This window comes from Tympanuchus pallidicinctus, unplaced genomic scaffold (assembly GCF_026119805.1).
Source record: "Tympanuchus pallidicinctus isolate F22 unplaced genomic scaffold, pur_lepc_1.0 scaffold10, whole genome shotgun sequence".
Classification (NCBI taxonomy): Eukaryota; Metazoa; Chordata; class Aves; order Galliformes; family Phasianidae; genus Tympanuchus; species Tympanuchus pallidicinctus.
Genome location: NW_026294619.1, coordinates 511,677 through 537,047, shown reverse-complemented (window position 1 = coordinate 537,047; position 25,371 = coordinate 511,677). Strand labels below are relative to the sequence as shown.

The window sequence follows — 25,371 nt, the reverse complement described above, 5'->3', positions numbered from 1 at the left end:
GTATGTCTTTGCTGGCTATGGAACACATACAGCTAGAAAAGTCTATCCTGTCCTAACAACAAAACACACATTTAGAATCTTAATGCTAAATAGAATATGTCTTATGCTCAATAATATAGCTTACTTCTAGGGAACTCTAGTTCCCTTCCTGTTAAATCTATTCATTTAGGAAGACTTTTTGTAATGTAAATTCAGCCAGTAAGTACTTTCTGACATTCCAACAATCTTTGGAGAGTTTATTTTTTATTCTTGTACTGTCTTCACGAGTGCAAAATACCAATACAACTTCTCCTTTGTCATGATTTGCAACCATTTCTATCACTATTTTATAAATATCCTTGGAAGACCATCACAGTTAATAAAAGTATAACAACATGTAGTAGTAGTTTATAACTTAAAGCTACTAATCACACTAAACAAGGTGACTTTTCATGGTAGTTAGTTTTTAGATTTTTTTTTTTTTTTTAACATTGCCTTATTAGCTGTGGTTAACTAAGGCAGCTAAGTACAGACTCGGGGGAATAAAATCTCTTATTTTACACATTCCTCTGATGTTTTCTGCCCAGACAATAGAAATTAAAAAAAAATATTGGCTCTGATGAAACTGTTTCTACAGGGCCTAGGAGAACCACATTAGTACTTTATCAGTACTTAGCCATTCAGGCCAGTATATTCTGTACATATATAAATAAGATGACATGAATTCTCTACATCACTTTAGCTTTGATTCTTACAAGTGTAAGCATTTATTCAAACACTTCTCTTCAAGTCTCTGAAAAACCTAACTTTATCAAAAGAATATTATTATTGATCAACTTTATCTGAGAAAACAAGGGGTTATGAACAGAAAGGTAATGTTCAAATCCTGTGTGCTTTTGCCAGCTTGACTAAGATTCAGATTTGTTCTAAACATCTGAACCGACAACTGAAGAATGCCATTGACCTCAAAAGAAATGTAGACAAAAGTCTGATGAAAGAGGAACATCTGCATTGGCTCAGTGGCTACACATCCAAGATGAGCAACTTCTCTTCCAATGGGAGAGTTCCTGTTTTTTCTGACATAGATAGAATGGACTTTAGTCCAAATTAAATATAACTGTGTTCTAAATGAAGAGATGTATGTACAATCTCCAGTAGTTTTTGTTCCAGTGATATTTGCAACCATGCATGCTATGCATTAAGAACAAAGATTTTCTCAGCAATATTATTGTTTATCTTACCAATCTCATTTCTGAAGTGATTTTTTCAGGTCTGAGTACCAGCTGCATGTTTTTACAGCAAATATCATATTACCTTTTGTATAGAATTTGGCTTCACCTCCAAACAGTGGTGGACAGCTCTGTGTTACTTCATTAATACAAAGAGAAAGCTGCCTTTGGATACTGACAAATGCATTTAGTTATTCGGAAATCTTTGTGTAAAGATATGTTTTATTTATCCACTTTAGTTTAGTCTTAGACACGCTAAAACATTTTGATGTCAAACTGCCACATATACCTCATCTGTATTTTTCTTAGACATTACCATCTACTGTATTTCTATTCTTCTAAGCAGAGCACGGTGCCCTCTTCAAATCCAAAGTGGCAATGCTTTATCATTGCCAAACATACCTTTCAGCATGGAACAGAAAGGAAGAACTGAATGAGAAGCTAGTTTTAAAAATTTTTCAGCAAGTTTCTCAGAAGCTTATCTGCAGTTTTACATACCAATATATTTGTATTCCTCTTCCTTTTCTCCTCGTCGCTTCAATTGGGTATTTTTTTTACCAGTAACTGGCACTGGAGGGGCTGCTTCTGTCTTTTTTCCTTTTCTTTCTTTCTCAGTTGTCTTGGCACTAGGAGGTTTCTCCTTGCCAATAGGTTTGCCTGTTTCTTTCCCCCCATTCTTTTCCTTTTTTTGCTCTTCTTCAGCCTGACAAGATAAAGAAACTAAGTTGTCATTGTTGCTTTTGTGAAGAACAAAGGGCAGAGTGCTGTAAAATCAATTTATTTCTTTGAATACTTTTCCTTTTCAGAGTTATAATGTTGTAGTGAAGATGTCTTGAATGCTGTTTTAATCTTCTTAAACACATCATTTGGTTTATTACATTCTCAATGAATTATAGCGTTAAGACTTCACATTAATAACAGGGATAATGGTAGAAAGGTGAGTGAAGAATCACTGTCCTTCAGTTACTGCCACTACAGTACTTGCAGTCAGAAACCTTCTCTGGAGGGAAATCAGACCAAAATTCAAATTCTGTTAAGTCTTAAGCATCTCTGTTAACACTTGAATAAGGTGTAAAATAGTACCAGCACTACTTTGTCTTTGATGTAAATATCTGTCTTCTATAAACAACAACCAACAGCCTTGTGCTCATGTCATTCAGGATATTACCTAGCCATTCTCATTACTTTTCAAACAAAACCCCCAACATTTAAATTTACTCAGTAATTTAAGAGTAAAGAATGAAAAAAAGATGGTGATAGTGACCCAAAGTCTCACATTATACACCTAAGGAGCTCAGATCAAATAAAAAATTTAAATAATCCAAATACATTATGGTAAAGGGAGGTGCTGTAAGAGCAAGAAAAACACCATATTTCTATTCAGCATCATGACTATGAACTAACTACATAAGAATAAAATTTCAGTTTTATAAAGTTTTTTAAATACACTAAAAAGATACTAATTTTAATTACTGCTAGCATTCCTTTCGTGTCACTTTAATTGCCTTTAAATCAATGAAAAAATATTTCCATGCAAATTAGATAGGTCAATTTATTCTACACCATTGACTTTCCCACACTCAGCTGGTCAACCAGGCTTTCCAGCTGCAGCAATTGTGTTTAGCTCAATCCAAAATCAGAGCTGAAAATCTTTTCCTTCCTTCCCTTCATTAACATTCTCTTTTTGTATCACTTAGGAACGTCTTCAATGATTCTTAAAATTGTTTGTGCTGTGGTGATTCTGATCTTATTTACTTTCAGATTTTCTCCACTTTAGACATTTCAACTGGAAGGTTTTGATATTATGACTTTGAATTCTAAGCTGATTAACACATCAAAACAGAGAATACAATCATCAGACAACAGTGCTACAATAAGCTTTGTTTATCGCTCTTGAATAATTTTATGTAATTGAGCCTCAAGAAAGCAGAAATATATATTAGAATTTGTCAAGATTCCCACAGAGAGCACTAGTTGTCCTTGGTACTTCAGAAAGTAAAAGCCTCTTTTGAGGATCTTTTCCCTTTCCTCTCAGTGTCACAGTGATTCTGTGCAAGCCTGCTGAAATTCCTGCTATAGAAGTTAAGCAGGCTGACTAAAGCAGTCTTGGGGCTAGCAGTGACAGCCCTAAACGATATGTGGAAGTCAGTTCAGGGAACACCAGAAAAGGACAATGATAATACATAGTTTCCAGCTCTATTATCTCTCAGTCCTAAGACTGAGATACTGCATTAGTACTTTTTACTCAAGCAAAGAGTTCTATTCTTTCCCTTATCTCAACTACATTTGAATAACTGGGAGCTTCTTCCAAAAACCTAAATAAATTTCTGTTTACATTTTTTTCTAATGATGCTTACAGGAAGTTAAGCATGAGGAGATAGCTGAATGCAAATAGTTCCTGAATTAGCATCGTAAAGTTAATTAAGAAATCTCCCTAAAGCATACTGTAGTACCTTTTCAGCGTCCCTTCTCTGAAGATCCCTCTGTTTAATGCAAAGCAGTTGAAATTTCAATAGCTTTCCAGTCAGTGTAACAGGAATTTCTTCTCCACTATCCAAAATGGCTTTGGCTACTTCTACTACCTGCAGAGAAAAAATAAAAATAACTATTACTTGTATGGTTTTAATATTGCATTTGATTTATTTTGCATGCAGAAATGATGGGGTGTTACTTCACATTGTACAGTGAGTGGCTCAAAGGCTCAAAATGGCCACACGTTCCAAAAAAACAACAAATTCATATGATACATAGCTATTCTTTATTTCCAAAAACCTCAAATGAAGTTATAAATGCTATAAAATAGCAGATGAGAGAAAACTTCCATGATTTATTTAAGGGTCAACAGATACACAGTTTTCACTGTAAATTACATATATTTTTTTAAAAATAAGAAGCAACATTAAGCAATTACTTATTATAAACTAAAATGTATTTAGCAGACACCAAATCAGAGGGTGTTATTTTGAATACTATTTACAAAGTGACTAGCATCGGAGGCATTGAATGAAAGATATAAACTTCTTGAAGGGAATTTGAGAGGGTCTGTACCATTGAAAATATATCCCCTCCCTGTATATTGCTGATTCTGTTGGTATGCAGCCTAATTGGGGTGAAATAAGGCTATTGAGTTTTCTTAGGGTGATGACAGCAGCGGGAACATACGGCTGCATTGTCCAGATGTGTGGCATTGACAGGCTGTTTTATGACTATGTTTTTTACAGCTTGTTTCCACTAAATTTTGTACAACACACTAACATCTGGGCTGTTTTCCTTGGAGCCTCATAACCACTTTATTTACTGCGAAAAAAATAAAATAACATAAAAATATCATAAAAAGTTGTTATACGTTTCTTTTCACTTGTGTTGTCTCCGTAATAAAGTTCACCTATGTAGGAAGCGCTGTTGAGGAATAATATAACCATAATATTTTCCTACTTTTGTTTTTAAGCAGCCATCAGCATTATTTATAACCATGAGCTGAATTAGGTGTTACTCAAATGTTCTGACATGTTTCTCTTTTCCCCTCTTGGAGCAATTACAGTTGGGCACATATGGTGTCAATTTTGCTTGCTAACATTCAGACAATGAAGGTGCACACTGCATCTCATTGAACTGTGTCTTGTCTAATGCAAACAACACCATTAGCTTTGAGCTTTCAGTTTCTCACCCAGCTTAGAAATTTTCACTTCTCAAGTAAAACCTGGGTAAGTAAGTATAACCATTAAAAATGCTTGTTTGAATAAAACAAAGCCAGAATGGAATTCAGACTATTATAGGCCAAATGACTGTTTCATACAAATGAAAACGAAAAGGAAGAAGAAAATCTGGTATAACTTAGATTTTTCTGGATCACGTAAGAGGGAAACAATACAAAATATTTGTATTTATAACCTCCCACCACCAAATACTCCTCCCACTTCAACACTAATACATCTGGTAATCTCCTTAGAGCACATCTAAGAAAATGGTAAAGCTCAGTTTTGTTTTACATCTTTTGCAGTCTGAGTAAGAATAGTTACTGGTCACTGTCTCAACAAACCAACCATAGAAGGCTTCTGGAAAGATTCCTAGTGACTTCAGAGTCCTGGCAGAAAACCAATGACATGTTAAGAGCAGACTTAAAAAAATTCACAGACTCTAGTCACCCTAAAATCTTCAAGCCATTCCAACAAAAAAGTGTAATTTAGAGCTAGCTAGAGAAAATCAAAGCTCTGAAAGGAAGACAGTTTGCTAGAAATATCAGATTAATTTCTCTTAGATAAAAAAATTCTCATACTTCTTTTTTTCATAAATGGTGTTAACAGCTTATGCAAAAACATGTTTCTTAACTGCCTAATCTAGATGAGATGCACATTTCTTGATGCACAATAGAGAGGAAATGAAGGGATTCTGGAAGGATTCCTAAAAAGTATATATAGTAACCCAGTTTGATGGCAGTTGCTGATTTATTGTTCATGGAAGAAGGAAGGAATGCACAGACTCTTACAATCCATTCCTCCTGAGAAGCTCAAAGCACTTTATCAGTTAGATGCAATGCATCATGACTTTTCCTATTCTGTAGACAGATAATGCAGAAATTAAGAGACATGTCCAGTTCATTATAGAGTTTAGACAACTCTAACAAGTTCCAACAATTGGGAATGGCAATTTTTGTATTAAGTGTTAGAAAAGTGTAGACCAAACTCTCTTTCACAGGAGTACATTTTACTACTGTGTGTAGTGAGGTCAGACAAATAAGATGAATAAAATAAGCATCCAACATTTGGCAATAAAAAGAAAGTAATCAGTTTTTCATACAGCAATGTGAAATCTGCAACAAGCCTAAGGAAATAAAAAACAATCCTTCATCATAGCTTGTTTAAAGATAGAATATAAATCAATTCACATAGAGTAGATAAAAGAATTTATTACACGCATGCACGTTTTCTTTATTTGTGGCCCTGTGAATTATTCAGGCACCTGGCATAAACAACTAAGAATCCACAGAGCCTCAGTAACAAAAAGCTGAATACAAAGACTTGGTAAGAGTACAGAAAGAATCTTTTGGGGGTACTGTGAAGTGGATTCATTTCAGATTGACTATACTTGTTCCTGCCAATGATGACCTTCTCCTTATGTAAGAAACCATGGAAACTTGGACAGACAAATTCAGTTAGGTAGAGCCTCTTTTCCTTTAAAGGAAAAGGAAACTTAGCATTCCTCACACAGCAGGGGTCACTTTTGTGAACTGCAGAAAGGCTGCAGTGATGCAGTATTTGATCTCACATAGTGGCCGTATGAACCATGCAGAGATTTAGCTGCCTGGTGCAAAGGGCATGCATTTCAAGCCACTCAAACATTTCATGAGTGCTTGTAGGTGATACTATACCACTGGCATATGCTGATGTTGTTGAGACTGGAGGCAGGTTTTAAATGTTTAGGAAACATTTAAATTCTGAGCCTTCATCTTTTTTTAATTTCCCTCTTTTTTAGTACAGCCTTTTCAGCTCCACTGTGGCTGCTACAGCATAATCAGAAAAGCACTTAAATTACCAATTTTCACAGCTTTGTCACTACATCCAAGATAAACTTGCTAGAGCCCCATCTTTCCTCCTTCTTGAAACTAAGCAATTAAAGCCATCACATATATGTCAGATTCACACACATAATGGTTCCTACCAGAAACATACAGTACAAATCCCCTTCTAGCAGATGCAGTGCGAGTCAGTCTGAAGCTGGTAAGCTACCTTTAACAGAAGAGTCAAGAGGCTATGTGGATTACATATACCAGTGAAGACACTTTTTACTGTTCAAACATGTATTTTTTGAGCAAGCTAATGAAAGAAGGAAAAATAAGCAATCTTCACTTATAACAATCTGCCATCAGATTAGTGTGGTGCTGTGTTGTGAGAATCCTTTGTGATAAGCTTTCAAGCCAGACTATGGAATGAAAGCTGCATGCCATCCTGAAAAACTTCTGTCCAAAGAAGACACGTCTATGCACAGTATAAATATTTCTGAATCTGGTGATATTCATTTCATTCATTATCTGATGATAACAGCATACTGTAACATCATTTTGAAAGAATACCAGGAGGGCCTTGAGCTGACAAAAAATTTCTTTGAGACTGTACCTGCGGTTTATCGAAAGGTAATTCAGCCTATACTGTCAGACCATTCCCCTTGTTTCATTTTTGCCTCTCAGAAAGTCTGCCCAATTACAATGTCAAAAGATTGCTTTTTTAGTCACTGTCCTTCACTGGTGAATTAATGACTCACAATTCAAAGTGAGCTCAAGGATTATCTAAATCAGTACATCAAGTGTGTATCTGAAAAGAGCTCCATACAGAGCTTATATATCCATCAGGTAGACTGAATAACTTACACCAAATCAATGAATCACCTTAATTAATCAGTAAAGACACTACCAACATGAATTCCAGAGAATTTTAAAAACTAATAAAAACAAATTTGAAGTCTTTTTCTTTCTCTCAGTATCCCTCCATATCTAAACCCTAGTTTTCAAACAAACCTACTTAAATAAGACTAGTATACTTTCACTTTAGATCAATATTGAGCAAATATGTATGCTATTCACGTATTAAATATCTGCCTTTCTATTGTGGGATCATTTCTCAAAACAGCAGCAATGGCTGTTCATGCCCTATTAAAATATGTTGAGTGAGTTCGTTTTTGCCAAATCACAATACAATCTAATCCAGTGAGAAGAAACCTAGCTAGAAAAATATATCATAAGAAGATCTGTGCTTTAAATCTCTCTCTACAGTCAATGCACAACCTGAGGGGATCATAGAATCACAAAACAGCTTGGGCTGGATGACCACCTAGCTCCAACCCCCTGTCATGGGCAGGAACATCTCCCATCAGATCAGGCTGCCCAAGGCTCCATTCAACCTGGGCTTGAACACCTCCAGGGATAGGACATCCACAGTTTCTCTGGGCAGTCTGTATTAGCACCTTCTGAGTAAAAAATTTCTTCCATATATTTAATCTAAATCTACCTTCTTTCACTTTAATGACATTCCCTCTTGTCCTGTCACTACACTCACTGATAAGGAGTCCTTAGCCAGCTTTCCTGCAGGACTGCTTTAACTATCAAAAAGACAACAAGGTTTCCTTGGAGTCCCTTCTCCTGGCTGAACAAGCCCAGATTCCTCTGTCTTTCTTCACAGGAGATGTGCTGCAGCCCTCTCCGTGGCCTCTTCTGGACCCTCTCCAACAGCTCCATATCTTTCTTGCACTGAGGGTCCCAGGTCTGGACACAGTCCTGCAGATGGAGTCTTATAAGAGCAGAGTAGAGGCGGACAATCACCTCCCTCTCACTGCCTGCCACCCCTCTTTTGATGTAGTCCAGGATACAGTTGGCCTGCCAGGCTGCAAGATCAACGGTGTTTGCTTCTGTCAAGCTTTTCACCCACCATTAACCCCAAGTCCTTTTCCACATGATATCTCCACAGGTTTAATTTAAGCAGTACAGGAGAACTTTCTAAGACACATATGTACAGAGCATGTATGTCTTACTATTACAAGCAGGCAATATTTAAAGGAAATACAAACAATTGAATAACACAAATTAAATAAAAAAGAGAAAAAATACATTACATAAAAATTAGGATGACTTTTAACTTCGGCTTTATTAAAGATCTCATACAACAGCTCTAACCATCTATGATACATACTTCCAACGCCTTCCTGGTCACCTAACTGCTACCAAACCTTACTGCTCTAAGGCATTAAAAAATATAGTGTGAATATCCAGTGACCAAAAGGATTAATCATCAGCATTGATATCTCAGCAAAGATGAACTTTATGGAAAGTAAAGATTCTCTCATATGACCCCTTAATACCGGTTCAATTTTAACACTCTAACTGGGGAGAGATGAAATGGCATTTAAGTAATTCCTGAGGAACAATCAAAGAAATCAAAGCTCTCTAAATAGAGAAGATATACCAGTCTGCTGTGATATGTTTTCAGAAGAAGAGATATATTGCTATGATCAAATCTTGAAACATATACATTTCAGTGGTATAAATGTGCTCAACAAATCTTGTTGAGGAGCAGAATATTTTGTGTTTCTGAGAAGCACATTCTTTCTAGAAACTTCAGCCAAATGGATTCGCACAGTGAACTTTACAAAGCTGAAGTCATGTTTCTCTGATACTGTATCTGGCAAGGGAGAGAAACAAGACGAGTTATCCCAATAATAATATATTATATATATAATAATATAATAATAATACCTGTTATCCCAATAAGACAAGGAACAAGAAGATTTAAGAAGTGAAGTTGTCTCATCAATCCCTGTGCTGGCAGAACCTACCTAGTTGCCAGTTGAAACCTAACAACCTGTGAGACAGAAAGTCCCAATGGCCTTATGGACTTGGTACCACAAAACTCCTCAGCAGCACTTTTCCACTGTGGTCCATATTTGCAGTGGGACTTAAGCACTTCTTTTTTTCCTTCAATGACATCGGATTCTGTGGTTATTTATTCTACTTGAGAAATATGACTCTTAGTTAACCCCTATAGGCACCTGATACTGTGAAGGCAACAAAACAAGAACAGCACTTCCTTTTCCAGAAGGTCTCTACCAGTTCCAAGATCGCTACAGACATCACTGCTATTTGCTTAGTTACACACATATTTCAACAAAACCTGCATGGAAACACCAAAAAATTTTATACCAAGTTGCATGCATGTTGGAAACAACTATTTACCTTGTAGGTTCTTGGCAACAGGTGAGCTGAAAACCACTGAGAAGCTAGTACCCACAGCTAGACCGAAAGTTCCCTACCCTTCCCTGGCCCTAGCACCTCTGTAAAAGGCATCTTCATTTAATGAAAACTCCCAATAATCTCTTGAGCATGTATACCTATACTGTAGACAAAGTGCACCTGCAATAAAATTCTGTTAACTCTCATTCACACAAGTGCACTTGATAAAGGCTGACCTGAGAACAGTTCTATTCTAATATTTAAGATTGCAGTATTTGTACTGGCCTTCAAAATTAAAATTAAACTCTTCTATCCTCCTGAGCAGTCAGCATGACTTTTGAAGCGATTTTTACTACCAAGCATTCTCAACACAACAATGACACACACGTGTGAAGAGTTCTGGTTCTTGAACTATTCAATTTTACAATCACTTTTTGATGTAATTTTTCTTCCACAGTGGAAAGAAAACAAAATCTAACTTTTACTACAAAATAAATTCTAATCACGTCATCTTTTGACTTTGAAGACTAGATTTTAGATTGACTATCTCTACTTTCGAGAAAGTCTAGTCTTGATCTTAACCATTCTGATGGTGTTTTGTCCAGACATGGACTTCCACAAAAACAATTCACCTTTGATCATTTTTGTTTCTACAAGACACCAGAAGGAATCCCTAACAATATTCCTTACTTGTGTTATTTCTGAAACTTGTTTCTTCAGTAACACATATCCTGGCTACTAATCAATCTTTGCTCTCCTCCAGCTGCCACAAAACTCACAAGAGCTTATGCCTTCTTGGGTAAAAATACTTCTAGTAGCAAGTATGTCTGCAACATTAAGAGTTTTGTTTCCACATTGAGTTATTAATCTGATGTAAAATCCAAGTTAAAAAGCATTGCATATATCAACTTTATGCAGCAAGAATTAAGCACAAGAAATATATAATGTTACAGACGTGTACTCTAGGCCATTAGATTGCAAAAATACTTATGGTAGTAGGGTAGAAAACTGTACAGCTAAAAGGGCGATGTGGAATCATGAATGCAATTAGGGACAAGAATCTAATGGATGACAAAAGAGTTCATGGGAAGAATCACTAGAGTGGACAATGAGAATTCTTATAGGAGTAGGGGTAAATGGGCTAAAGATGTTGATTTTCATTTCTACTTTTTCAAAAGCAAGATGTCTGATATCTGAAGCTACTTCATTCAGGAAAGTATGATAAGAGAGATTCATATCACTTTTTCACCAAAGGTATGGTACCATTAGCCATATTACATTAAAAAAACAAACAAACACAATATGATAAAACCAGTAGCTCAGTTTTTCTACACTATAAATTTACTGTAAGATCCTTTTGGCAATGTAGATGCATACCCTTCTTCTTCCTAGTTCCTTTTTTTTTTTTTTTCCCCCTCCTTTCTTCAGTGAAAGTATTGTTAGAGACAGGTTGCAGAAAAAAGGGACATCATGGAAAAAAAATAGAAAGGCAGGAGGTGTTTAGGACCTACTGAAGAAAGGACACAAAAATTGTTTTGAATTTCTCAATGCAATTCATGCCATTGAGGTGAGGGAGTACTAGAATAAGACAGCTTTGACTATTTATGCACATCAGCACACACATACATATATGCATGCATGCAGACGTTCATAATACAAGAATAGCACCTATGCCAGGAACTACATGCTGTGTTCCCTTCCGAAGTGGATCTCTTCTTTATTGTGGACACTGTGGTATCACCAAAAAATAATACTTACTTCAAATAATCTTACAGGCAGCAACTCTTACCACATAAATCTATATTCCACAAACTCCAAGCAAAAAAATAATCCACAGAAATGCCTGGAGTAAGACTGGTTTAAGTCTATCACTTTCTGCCAAAATTCATTCAGTTTGCTCTCCATCTCAGCTTTTTCAATTTTTACTGTCCTACAGTAGATCTTTATATTTCAGGTAACATATCCTGAGTTAGAAGTGATAGGATGGGAATCTGCTTCACTTACACCTCAAAACTCAAAGGACACTTCCGATCCTGCTGTTATTAAGGCAAGAAGTACTGTTAGCATTACACAAACTCCCAAGGATTCTGACAGCACAGACTTGGGGAAAAAAAGAACGACAAAAAAAAAAACACCCAACCATTAAACAAAAAACAAGTACCCTATAAACAATTTTAAAGCAAGGTGAGATTCTGTTTCTAATCAATAACCTTTTAGTCCTCAAAAATGAGCTGTACAAAACATGCACTAATTAAGATTTATGTGCAAACATTCAATTTAACTGGATTTTGACAGGAAAACTGTGCATACTATGCATATCAGTAGCAGGTTTGATTTGGGGGTCTCTTTGGGTTGTTTTGTGAAACTGCACAACTAGGTAGATACCTCTATATACCTGTCTATGTCCGTCAATATGAGCTAACTGTTATGTATCTTCACTTGAACAACAAAACTTGGCACATTCTCTGCTTATACCAGTCCTGAAGTGTGAGGTATCTGAGTTGATACTTTCTCTGTAAGCAACAAGGTACACTCTCCCGTGCCCCTCCCTCTCATGGCCACATCCATTATTCAGCTGTTTTTTTGCAGCAACCCTGTTATCTACTTGCAGTCTTCTCACATTTAGGGACTGCATGAGGTTCCAACTTTTCTTAAAATCTTTTCTTATCATGGTACTACTCTCCAGCTCCAGCTTATTCCCTTCCGTGTATGTGGCAAGAATCCTTCTCAAGATTTTCTGAGTAACGTAAGGACAACATTCCAAACCCTGCCTTTATGAGTATGACAGAGCTCGAAAACAAATGCTGTAAGGAAAAAAAAATAATCTTTCCATACCTATAGGCCTTGAACTCAATCTCACTAGAATTTTCCAGAAAAAAATAATTAAAAATAGTGTGATGAACAAAATGAACAAAGCCAGTATGGAAAATGTAGGCTTGAAAAGATTTTCAAAAATCAACATATGGAAACTGAAACACAGTCTCATATTTTGTAGTGGTAAAGCATCGTAATTACACATAACGTTACCCATCCTAACAGAAAACTTACAGCACAAACAGGTACATAAACAATAGAAGATACATACCTCGTATACATAATACATATATTTTATTCAAAATACAGCTTTAGGTCTTGTCTGTTAGAAAATTTGTCTATGATAAATAAGCCTGACTCAATATGAAATCTGTTATTATTTTACAGGAAATGTAATGTAATGTTTTTCTTTCCATTAAAAAAAAAAAAGGCATCTTTGAGATAATTAGCCTAACATCATTTAATTAAGTGCTGGAAATAGCAATAAATTACAAATCAGGGCTCCTACTCCTCCTCAAGTCATTTCAGAGGAAGAAAAGCAGTTAGACACTAAATTCGTCTGGATTTGGAAATCTTTTAGCTATACATCCATAAGCCCTGCTATTATCCTGTTCAACTTCTACAGTAAATTATATGAAATCAAACATACTAAGATGTTAAAAGCCCTGAAGGGAAAAAATTTAGAATAGACAAAAGGAATTGCTTTGCTATGATATATATCTAGCTTGCAGTACACCAACACAACAGTTTGTTAATGTTTCTTGACTTAGAGCAGGCACTGCAGACTGCTACATTGGAACTTATTACAACACCCAGCATCTGAGTAGACACAATTTGCAGGGTAACAGTGTTGCTGTTAATACATTAACAGCCACATTAATATGCATCAGTCATCAGTCTGAAATTCACTCACATGCATACTTTACACATACAAAGATCATTAATGGCTTAGTAATTTAATTTACTGTGTCACTAGAAATGAATATGCACCTGTGGAATGTACATATTCCTCAAGTGTGTTGAATCCCACAGCAGAGAAGAACTGTGTGCAGCAGGGTCAGAAATGCTCCTCTCTAAAGAGCATTTCATAGCTCTGTTCTGTGCTAGTCTCATACTTGTTCATTCCTATTGCAGCAAAAGCTTTGAATGCACAGACTGTACGTGGATTTGAAGCACGCACTCAGGAGCAAATTTCTGCCCAGAGAGGCAGGATCCTAATGCTTGTGGCAACATGATCAATCTTCTAATTTGCTACAGCCAGAAAGGAAACTGAGTCCAAGCAAAAGGTCAGAACAGGCATTTTATATTCTCTGTTAAAGGAAGGGAGGAAAAAAATGTCTTTGAGGAATAAAGTAAGTAGCTAATGAGACACAGAACTGACAGCTGGAATTTAATAAGTATCCACTTCACAAGGAAAATTGCTCTTAGTAATTAAATACAGGTATCATACAAAGCTTCTGCTTAGAACCAGACTTCAAAATCTTTCCGTCAGTAGGACTGAAAGGGTTTTACGTCCCAGGTAATATAAGGGTGGGTTTGCCTGGGAGGCTGGTCCTAAACAAAGAGGGTTAATTGCATAAAATTCACAGTCATGTCAGTGGTAAATAATTCCAAAGGGACTTGTTCAGATAGTAGTCTGGCATTACCGAAAAACAGACTGCAACTAAAAAGACCTGTTATAAAGTCCACCAAAACCCGAGACATATAAAAACTTTATTAGTCATTTCAGAACTAAAATGCAAACAAGATCTTTTTAGAGGGATCCAAAATTCTTAATGTTCCAGGTCTGTAGGGCCATAAAACACTACCTGAGAAAATTTTAAACAATCTTCTAATTAATTACAGAATTTTATAGCCTCTCACAAGCTGTACGTAAAACATTAACAAGGCAGGGAGAAGGAAGTCCTCTTTGTACTAAGCATGACTCCCAACCCCACTGACATACCCCACTTGACGAATCAGGTTAGAATTTAACATCAAACTGAGATTATTATGGATACTAGCACACAGAGCTGGTGTTTCGTTTATGGGCTTGCATGCCAATAAATGAAGGTATAAGTCTCTAAGTAACTGTGAGCATCTGGAAGAGCAGAGTCTACTTTTCTGTAATTTTTACCATCAAAATAAGACCTCATAACATATTCTTAATAAAACTAATATCTCTAAAAAGATATCTTGATTCTCACCTAATTAGTAGTCCAGTATGAGTGGTCCATGTATGAGTGATCATACCAGACATAGTCAGTAGAATTGCATTTACTCTGGTATGTATAACATAATTACACAACTGTAATTACCTCAACATAAGAGCACTGACTTCGCAGTATATGTTTTAACTTACCTCATAGAACATAGGCACATCCTTAACCTTTTTCCCCTTCTGACTTCCAGATTCTGCAATCTGCAAGGAAATAAAGCGTTCTGCTGTGATCAGATTTTAATTTTAAACAAATTATTTTACTTGTTATTGTAAATACAACAAAATTTGCTATTGTAAATCATCTTAAAGTTCCTTAGGGAGGGAGCTTTGATGAGCACCTTGAAGAAAAGTCTGAAGAAGACTCAAACACAGGGAGCAAACCAACTTACATAGTAAGGTTCTCTACTTCCATTTTTAACTCCTATGAAGTAGTGTAACTTTTGAAATTTCCAGAGTGATTCATTTATGGTTTGGTTTGTTATTAAAAGTTCCTTTCTTGGAATACCTGTCTGAAGATATCTTCACGTGCTACCACACTGAACAGCTTCCGCTGTGGCACCTGCACAGCAAGGGACAAGGCCTTTGTGTGAATTTCATCCTCAATTCTGGCTCCCACCACAAAAGCGATGCTAGGCTTCCAATCATCCTGCTTTCCAAAATAAAATATTTAATGCATTAGAACACGAGCACACAATAAAGCTTCTCTGCAGTTTGAATGAGTGAGCACATAGCCATAATTACTTTATTTAACACATATTCATTATCATATGAAACGCCCTACAATAAAGTGTACAACCTGCAAAAGCACATGCTGATTTATTCCAATTATTTCTGCCATCAGGTGGCAGCATTATGCTGTGGAAAAAGCAAGAGCCCAATAATACCAGAACACCTTAGAGGCAGACACTGCATTGACATTGCACAAAGGTGAAATAACTTTTGAATGTCATTTGCACATTTGAGAGTCTGGTAAACAAAAATGATGTAGAATTTAAATGTATGTATTTATACTGTTGGTATTATCTATTTGCTCTAGAAAAATGAAAAAAAATCCAGCTTCCTCATCCTGGAAAAGAGAAACTGACTGGATACTATTTTCTAAAAAACGTGGCATTGTTTGTATGTTTTATAAGGGTCTGTCATTCATGCATTCTTACAATTTTTCACTAGGTATTTGAACAAAGATAAATTCTGTGCAAATGGGTCATTTAAGCAAATCTTCTCCACTATATTTACTCCAGCCAACTGGAATCCCTTTCAGAAAGTGAGTGGTCATCTCCAACACATCTATAGCTCTCTCCAGTGTTCTTTATCAGCATCATTGACACCTGAACTGGTGGCACCTGAACCAGAAATACATCTGGGAGTTGTGTTTTCCACACTTCAAGACACACCGTGTTATATATATTCTATTGCACACCTGCATGTTTAAGCTGCAAAGATATCAATAAAACTTCATTAGGGTCAACACGCAAACAGCTTCAGCAAGATCTAAGTGGTTCAAACACACTGTCATACAATCAGGAGCAGGTTAAGCAGACTGCTAAAGAGAAATTTAAGAAAAGCTAATCATGCAGGATTTTTATGAAAATATTTTCATATTAATATGTCATGAAAAACGCATGCATGTATGCTTGCAGAACAATAGAACAAAACCTGAGTATACAGTAAAGACAGGGAAAGAATCTTTCAAAAAAAAAAAAAAAAAGAAAAAAAAAGAATATGATAAAAAGTCAGGTTTATCTTTTTCCAGTTTTACAACACTATTCTTCATTTGTTCCTTCTCATATCTGAAAAAAAAAAAAAAAGTCTACCCTAAATCTTTGCATAGAGAAGTGTGTCCAGCCACGTTGCAGTGGTGACACTGCTCACTGGAGAAATGGCAACGGCTGCAGCACTGCTGGCAGCTCAGCTCTCCATCAATGACCCATGTGGGGACTGAGGTAGTTTCACTCAACTCCTTTTTCCCCTTTCTACAGAGCTGAGGAATACTGACAGCTCACCCTGCCTAAAGTTGTCAAGATAGCTGTAGGTGTATGAACGAACTTGATATTTTAACATTACCATCAAAACATGTATAGGAGTTGCAGTTAATGTGAATTACAGTTAAATTTGTCATTGTAAATTTGTCACTGCCTTCTTTGAACAGAGAGCATTTGGATGTCCATACTTGTGTATAAACGCATTATATTCTAGGCTTCCACAAGTGCAAGACCCTCCCGTATCAGCATTGTGAGCAATGCTAGAGCCTTGAGAAGGACCATCCAGACGTGAGGTAAGCAAACGGAGCAGCTAATCACCAAGATGTTCTCCTTAGTGTAGGTCACCAAGAGGGGAATGAAGTGCAGTAGGTGTCACAGAGACAGGCCAACAGCACAATGAAATATTCAGAAATGCAAAGTTTTAGTCTTAGCTTCAGGTGGGGAATGATCCAGTAGCAACAGTGCCTGTTCCTACAATGTCTTTGTTTTTCAGATATGTGAAAAAAATTCCATCAGAGTTCTAAGACCTCTCTACCTCATGCTCTCTTTCTCTTTAGAACACGCCAGTACCTCTGTGCCCAGAAATTACATCTACTTAGAACTAACATCATCCTGGAACAGTGATGCCTGTGAAACCTGTATTCCTCCTAGCTCTGACTCTTCTTGACCTTTGTACCCTTAGCCCACAATTGTTGCTGTCTCACTTCTTCTGTTTCTGCTCTCTGTTTCAGAGTGCCATAACTTCTCCAAATCCTTCTCACACCCAGTTCTTGCATCCCTAATTCCTAACATCATCTTCTCCTCAGTCTCCCCATGCAGTTAGTCCTCAGCTTCATTACATGACTTCATTGCCAGCCTTCTCAAGTCCCAGATTCCTTGTCCAATTCCAAGCACCTTTAATATTTTGCCAGGCACTTGGCTTATGTGTAATTGGACTTTTTTTCTTTGCAACACTTCTTCATTTCTTTGAGAGGCATTTGAAGCAAAGGATAAACATTTCCTGATTTCTACTGAGGTGGTCACCTTCAGAGAAGCCCATAGCACCGATGCAAAAACATCAGGATAAGTCCAGCTTGTGAAAATGAATTATCCAAAAACCCTTCAGATTTATCCAAACAAAACATTTTCAGGGATTCACCAAAGGTATGCTCTTGACACTAGTAGTGTCATTTTTCCTCCATTAATTTTCTGCTTCAAAAGAGCTTCTCCACAGAACAGCTCCTATCCCTCTTTAGCTGGAATATGAATCAGAAATATATTCCTTTTATACAAACACACAACACCTGTGAACAGGAGCTAGATAAATACAGGAATAGCTATACAGACTTGAGCAGGGAATAATGATGCAGAATTCACAGTCACCAACATCATGCCATCTATTTCTACACCCACTGATTTTGAAGCCCTTGAGGTTCATTTTCCAGTAAAGTGGAATGTTCATAACAGCAATTGAGGTCAATGTGGACAAAGAATAGCAGCATTAGTAGCATTAGTACATAGCTTAAGATGTTCAACTGACTGTCTTTCTTCTGAACTTAAAATTTATTATTTTTTGCAACATTGTCCTTATATTATCAGTACTGTAATAGTACCCTTAATGTTCAAGGCTTTGAAAGGAAAGAGAAGAAACAGACCCTGCTTCTACAGCTCACCACCTAAAATCACAACATAAAACTGAGAAGGAAGAGTAATAAAATGTATACGGTTACTTTTAAAACATTTTCTCCCTCAATATACAACTGCTGCTCTGCTCAGTTCAATTTTTTCAAATGTTATTCTAGAAGAGAGTCCTAACATAGGATCTGAGGGAGCACAGATTAATGACCTCAGGGTTACCTCAAATGAAGTTCCCAGCTTAGAGTATAGGACAGATAAAATCATGCAGTAACTAGAGGAAAAGCACAGAGACAGAGTGGGGAGGCTGCCATTAGGGGAACAGCAGAAGCACTCCTGACTGTCAGTGGAGATGAGGGAAACAGAGATAGCAGACTGCCCAGAGAATCAACAGCACTGGTTCAAAACTGAGCGCTAATAATAATGGGAAATGTGACATTGGTAACTGGATATCTTCTATGCAATTTCCAGTTATGGGTAGGATCACTCTAACTGGAAGATACTTGGTTAAAATCACTGTCACAAATGATTACGTGTCCCTCATTTCAAAACACTTGACCATGTCAAGACTTGTTTCAAGTCAGAATCTCTCAGAAATGATCAATAGGGGAAGCTTGAATGTCCTTCTGCAGAAGAACCTCTAGACCCAGCAAGATCCACCTAATTCCCAAAACTCCACACAAGCAGATTTCTTTCCATTTTTAACGTCTTGTTTCATTTCCTAGATATAGAAGAGCAGTTGTTTCAGAGGAGACATTTGAACAAATCAGACACATTGGCTACACTTACTGGTTTCTAGATTCCTGTTGCTAGAAAAAGCATCAAACAGTTGTCTCATCTGTGGGTGTTTTTTTTGTTTGTTTGTGTGTGTGTGTGTGTGTGTGTGTGTGTGTGTGTGTTTCCTGCAAAGGGCCACAACTAGAAGGCTCATTTCTTTACACTGTAATTTCAAATGTAACTCTAATTGCTAAAGGGAAACATTTGAAAGCTTAAAACTCCAAATATTTGAGCATTGAAAAACGAGATTCTTTCATCTCCTCAATTTTAAGTAAAGCCCTAGAAAAAGCAAGATTTGTAAGTAATTTACGAAGGCTTGGGAAGGCATAACCCTTAGCATTTTTTGTTTTCAGCAATGAGAGAGCTTGTAAACCTGTAAATACAGCAGGAATTAGTGGAAAAAGTGGCTCATCAGCAATTTTGCAGCCATAATGCAGAGATGCACAGGGCACCAGTGTTAAGATACCTTCAAGTCCGCTTTCATTACCTGCTGACTGACACCTACCCAGGTTACTACTGGATTCTGGTTTCAGGAGCTTGGGCTTTTGCTGCATGATTGCAGGTTACAGAGCAACACAATTCAACTGAGCATTTAGTTTCTCTCCAAAGAGCAAGCAGAACGAATAGAGATCAAAAGTTGAGCCATCCTATTCAGAATGTTTTCAATGGTTTTACAAGGTCTAGATTCAGTTCAATTTTCAGGCCTTAAAATGCCGATAAAGCAAAACAGTACAGATGGGAATAGGAGCAGAATGCAACTTCCAGTTGCTATGCTCAGTTAGAGCACCTAATAAGGACATAGAGTAGATATATCAGAGCTGTGTTTGCTCAGAATTCACTTTTCAACCAGCAAATACAGCCTTATATCTACTTAAAGCATGAAAAAATGTAAATCTGAGCATCTTAGTTTATATTTTGTGATTTAATTTTGCAATTAACCCAATCAAATTATCTTGATAAATAAATGAAGACAAACTCAACTTGTAGCTCCATTTTTTTCTGCAGAGTACGTTAGAAACAAAAGATGTATATGAACTACAACGTTAGGCTCTGCAAAATCCATATTTCCTCTGTACCTGTTTTTATGTTGTCTGTTTGCCGGTTTTTACAGTGTTTTTAAGAAAAAGCCATTATTTGGTTAGTAAATACCAGTTAAATCATATTTTGGTTAGCATACCCTCCATAAAATGTTAACACCACATGTGAAATGACTCCTTTTCGTAAGATCAGGCTAATAAAATATTCTAAGTAAGTCATAAACACACATCAAAATGTGAAATTTCATTGCTTACCTTACCTGGTACAGTATAAAACCAGTTCTAGTAAATGCCCTCTGACTCCACTAAAAGGAAAGAATATTCTCTAAATTGATAAAAGATTTTAAAATTCATTATGCATGATTTACCAGGAGAGAAATGTACTTAATTGGTAGGAGTTCCTGTCATCCCCCAAATCTTTTCAGTTTCATACAGTATATTGCATACGATGTAAGAAATAATTTTGCACAGTGTGGTTGATGACACCTATAATTAAAATAGCTCAACACTTTCTATAAAAGGCTGCTTTCAGTGTCTGACCTTTACGTATTTGAGTTTAAATGCTATATGCTGTAAGATTGCTGAGGAGGGCAGGGGGAGAAGAGGATACTGAGTTTAGACTATTTGCTGAACGAGGTTTGATTAGAAAGATCATTTTTATCTCTTCATAAAAAAACCTTACGTGATTAAGTAAGAAAATCAGTTTTTTCCACGTTCAATAGGAAGAAACAAAAATTTGGCAGCACAGGCACACATATGCCAAAGGTATGGCTTTACAAAGCACAATCATTTACATTAAGTATATCCACATCTCGGCATCATGAACTCTGATGCTCGGAAGAACATTCGAAAGCTAAGTGCTATGTCTGTCTCTGCCCAGGATAATCAGAGCTGAGTAAGAATTCCTCCAACAGGGCGTTTTAGCAGTTGCCCAGCACCACAGAAGCTTGAGCTCAAATTGACCCCAAGGCTCTGCCTGCCAGCAGCAAAACAGTGAAAATGGAATTAGTTTAATTGGAACATAAAACACATGGACAGTATCACAATTAAGGAACCAAGGAATCTTAATTAAGCTCCCTTGGGTACAGGCATTACAATAATCCTTAATTAGGTGATCACATACTTTCTTCCAACAGGATTCTGATTCCATTCAGTGAATACATTCAATATTTCTTTCCATCTGCCTCAATGTGTGGTCCTGAATAATCCTAATTTCGGCATTTCCTAAATTTTGAGCATTTATTTCCCACCTTTTAAAATACCTCAATGTAACAGTTTATATTTAACAAATGTAATAAATTACAGATAGAAGCAGTAGAATAAACAGAGCACTTTGTTCAGTGAATTCACTGGACAATATCCACAGCCACAATAAACACCACCATAAAAACAAAATTTCGCTAATTGGCACCTTGCTAGCAAGCCCAGGAAAATGGCCAGGAGCTGAGAAGGGTATGGAGAGGGAACCTCCACCTCTTTCTCAGTCTTTGGGGATGTTCTCCTGCAGTAAGGATGGAATTCGACAGCATGAAAGGGCTCAAGTACTTTTGAAAATGTAAATTCAGAGGGGGGGAGGGAGGGGAGGAGAAGAGAAGCAACAGGCTCAGATGAGCAGAACTTACTGCAAACAGTGATTTTGTTTGGCTAAACTTGTACAAGATGGTGACTACCAAACGAAAAAATGAATGCAAGTTAAGTACTTTTGGGAGACTTTTGGAATCAGAGGCGTTTTTGGAAAACTGAGCGGCCAATTTAAAAACAGAACTCTGAAGTCTTCACGCTTACCACCAGTGTTACCACATTATGAAAAAATAACAAGGTGAAAACACAGCAAAAAATACTCTGGGTCTTCAAATGAGGCAGGAACCCCCAAACCCCCCAAACAAGGGGTCCATGGAAGTCATTTGTCTCACTTGCAGAAGTGGTGCTATACAAACACATGCTAGAGAAATATTATTGTTTGTAAAACTGCCGTGCTATTTTGAAACCAAATTTCTTTCTTGCAAGTCAAGATTTATTACAATGACATTGCTTACGCATAGAACCTGGAAACCCAAATACGCCTTTAGACCCTCACATGTTGTTCAAAAGCAAAGGAAAAAAAAAAAAAAAAGCAAAAAAAAAAAAAAAGCGCCTTTTAGCTGCTCACGCTCACGCAGGAAAATTACAGCCTCACATTTTCAACGCGGGAGTTAATGCTGTGTCAGCACCTCCACGAAACCCCCGTTGTTCAGCAGTTTATAAAAAGTTCACTCCGAGTCGAAACTTGGCGCCCGACCCGCGGATAGGAGAGCAGGCGGCCGTGCCGTGCCGTGCCGTGCCGAGGGCGGCTTCCGGAGGTGGACACGGGGTGCCCCGCACGATCCGCGGCCCCCCCGAACGTCCCTCGCCCCGTCAGTTTCAGGCCCCCCTCGGCCGCCCTTCGCTTTCACCTCCTCTAACGGGGCGGACACCAGCGCAGTCTCCCAGCTCTTCGCTGCGGTCCCCGCGGAGGAGGCGGCCGCTCCGCCGGCCTTGGCCCGCTTGGGGGCCATGGCGGTGCCGGCAGCGAGCGGACCTCACGCGTCGCCCCGACGACCGGTCTCCGCGTGACCGCGGCTTGTAGCCGCGCCGTCGCTGCGGCAACCGGTCCCGCAGCTCTTCGAGCCCTATAGGCATGTGCTGCCTGCTGGTGGGCCCGAGGCGGCGGTGGAGCCTTTCGAGGGGCTGTAGGCTATAGGCTGAGCAGCGCACCCGGCATAGAACCGAGGTGCTGCGCCTCGAGCCGGCATTTTGTGCCTCGGAGAAGAGCGTGGGGTTGGGTGCGTGCAGTGGGTCTGGAGGGGGACTTCGGTCCCCTGACCCCCTCGACCTTCTCCTCATCCCCTTGGAACTGTGCTCGGCCCCTGGGCACAGGTGTGAGTGTCCCGGGCCAAAATCACCGGCTGAATGCTGCCAGATGTGCCGGCACGGGGACCCAAAGGGGAGAGGGAGGAACGGTTGGGAGAAAGCAGGAGAGCTGCCAAGATAAAGAATTCATTACAGAGGAGTCATGTTGTGATCTCACAGTGGAGACGAGTGAAATATTCTGTGTGATTTAACATTTGGTGAAAATATCCCAAACCACATGGTGCCCTTCCCCCAGCCTGCTGCACCGACCAGCATTGCTTGGAGCCTCCAAATCTTTTATTTTAATTTTGCAGGAGACTTAAAGCCATGCTGTGCAGCCCGTTACTGCTTTATTCTGTATTGTATTCTAGGATGATACTGAACCTCATGTACGTTCTTTATAAAATACCTTCTAATTACATGCAGTAGAAAACTATTAATTTAAGTTTATAAGAGACATAAGATATCAGTCTTGTATCATCGTAGTCTGCAGAAGAGCATCTTGCCTGGGTTTGTAGACAGTGATGTAGTTTATAACATGGGAAAGCTGCACAGTGGATTTGCCAACACCCATAAACATGTTCTCCCACCCCATTTCTTGGCTAATGTCCATTTTTCTCTTTTTGAGGTTTTCTTTTGTTGTCCTGGAAAAAAAAAAAAAACAAACACACAAAAACAGACTGCAATTGTTCAGAGAAACAGAGAGGATGGCATTCCCACCAAATCTTGTTCTTCATTAAGGTCTTGGTTATACAGACTGTGCCTGCTGAGGTGTATGGAGAGAGTATGGGGAAGAACTTATGCCAGGAGCAGCAGAACAGGACAGAGGAATGGGGCAGAGTGCATAGATAACATTGCTGAATACCATTACTATGAACTGTCCTGATTTTTTTTAATGGCTCAGTTTTTCAGTCTGGTTGTAATCTTCAGTATGACCAGTGGGAGAGGACTGTTTACCCAGTTCCTGATGGTATGGGGAACTATACACTACTATCATGCCAACAGGAGATGAGGACTGCTTAAGCGCTACCTTCTATGTCCACACCTGGAGCTGTAAGCTCAGGGTTGGTGGGAAGACTGAAATCAGAAAGGCACAAAAAGGTCTGAGAACATGAACAATAGCTGTGAGAATCAAGAAGTGGCCTCTTCTTACCTATTGTGTGTTTGCTTTGATGGGTAAGGATTAGCTGACAGAAATTGTTTTGTTCTGCTGCTTATCGTTAGTACTAACACACTGTCTAACTTGCTGTTTATTGTTGTTGGATGCTGTTACAAATAACGAGTCAAGCTGAAGTGGGATGGCCAATTAGGGAGCTTACCAGTTCATTCAAAATGACCTCCACCACTCTCCTGAACAAAGGAGAGAAAAAAATTATACCCTAGTGTATAGCTTTAAAATAGGCTTTCCAGTAGTGAAGTCAGCTAAAGATGTCTCCTGTTTGGCTGCTTGTCTCTGTCCATTCAGTTGTGCTGCCAAAGATGCTTGCAGGCCAGGCTATAAAACATATCACTGAAACTCTCTTGGTTAAATTCCCCAACAGACAAAAACAGCAAATCAGAAATATTGGGAAACTACAGCCTTTGTTCTCTCCAAATGGAGAGAGAACTGCAATGGAGTGGAGGCTGCAAAACTTTGAGTTATCTCTCAGCCATCTGCAAACTTCCAGCTTCCTTCTGATAACTAAAATATGAAATTGCTGAAATCTTAAAACTTGCATTAAGAAAAATGAATGTAATTCAGTGATACAGATAAGCCAGGAATAAGAATACACAAGATAAAGATCTAGAGCAACAAAATGTGGTCGGGAATACCCACTTTAAAATAAATGGAATGTACAGATGTACCCCTTCCATTTCTGCATAGCGAAACTGAGTTTCCATTAGTGCAAGTGATAATAGGCAAATCTGTGATGACTTTGTGTGTGACAAGAATATTTATGGTGCTATTTTCAGGCAGAGGGTGACCTAAAAATTATAAAATCACTCATTTATTTTCCGGCTTATTAAAACCATCACAACAAAAAAACATGAATACATGAACAAACGAGTGTGAAGTAACCAAAGCTTTGGTTTTATCAGAGACTTGCAATTCCAAATAACACTGTATGTAAATATGAGGCAACTTGCATTTACCTGGGAGAAAACTAAACCACTC

General features: G+C 38.0%; 1 protein-coding gene across 1 annotated transcript in view; it reads right to left on the bottom strand.

Annotated features, from left to right (window-relative positions):
* Positions 1 to 22,945, bottom strand: part of SPAG17 (sperm associated antigen 17) — a 90,362-nt gene extending 67,417 nt beyond the window's left edge. Inside the window, exons 1-5 of the mRNA XM_052702933.1 lie at positions 22,781 to 22,945; positions 15,444 to 15,584; positions 15,080 to 15,139; positions 3,662 to 3,790; positions 1,707 to 1,911 (exon numbers count right to left, since the gene is read on the bottom strand). Of these exons, the coding sequence (XP_052558893.1) occupies positions 1,707 to 1,911; positions 3,662 to 3,790; positions 15,080 to 15,139; positions 15,444 to 15,584; positions 22,781 to 22,882 (637 nt within the window). The 5' untranslated portion in view covers positions 22,883 to 22,945. The remainder of the gene's footprint in view (positions 1 to 1,706; positions 1,912 to 3,661; positions 3,791 to 15,079; positions 15,140 to 15,443; positions 15,585 to 22,780) is intronic.
* Positions 22,946 to 25,371: the final 2,426 nt, after the last annotated feature.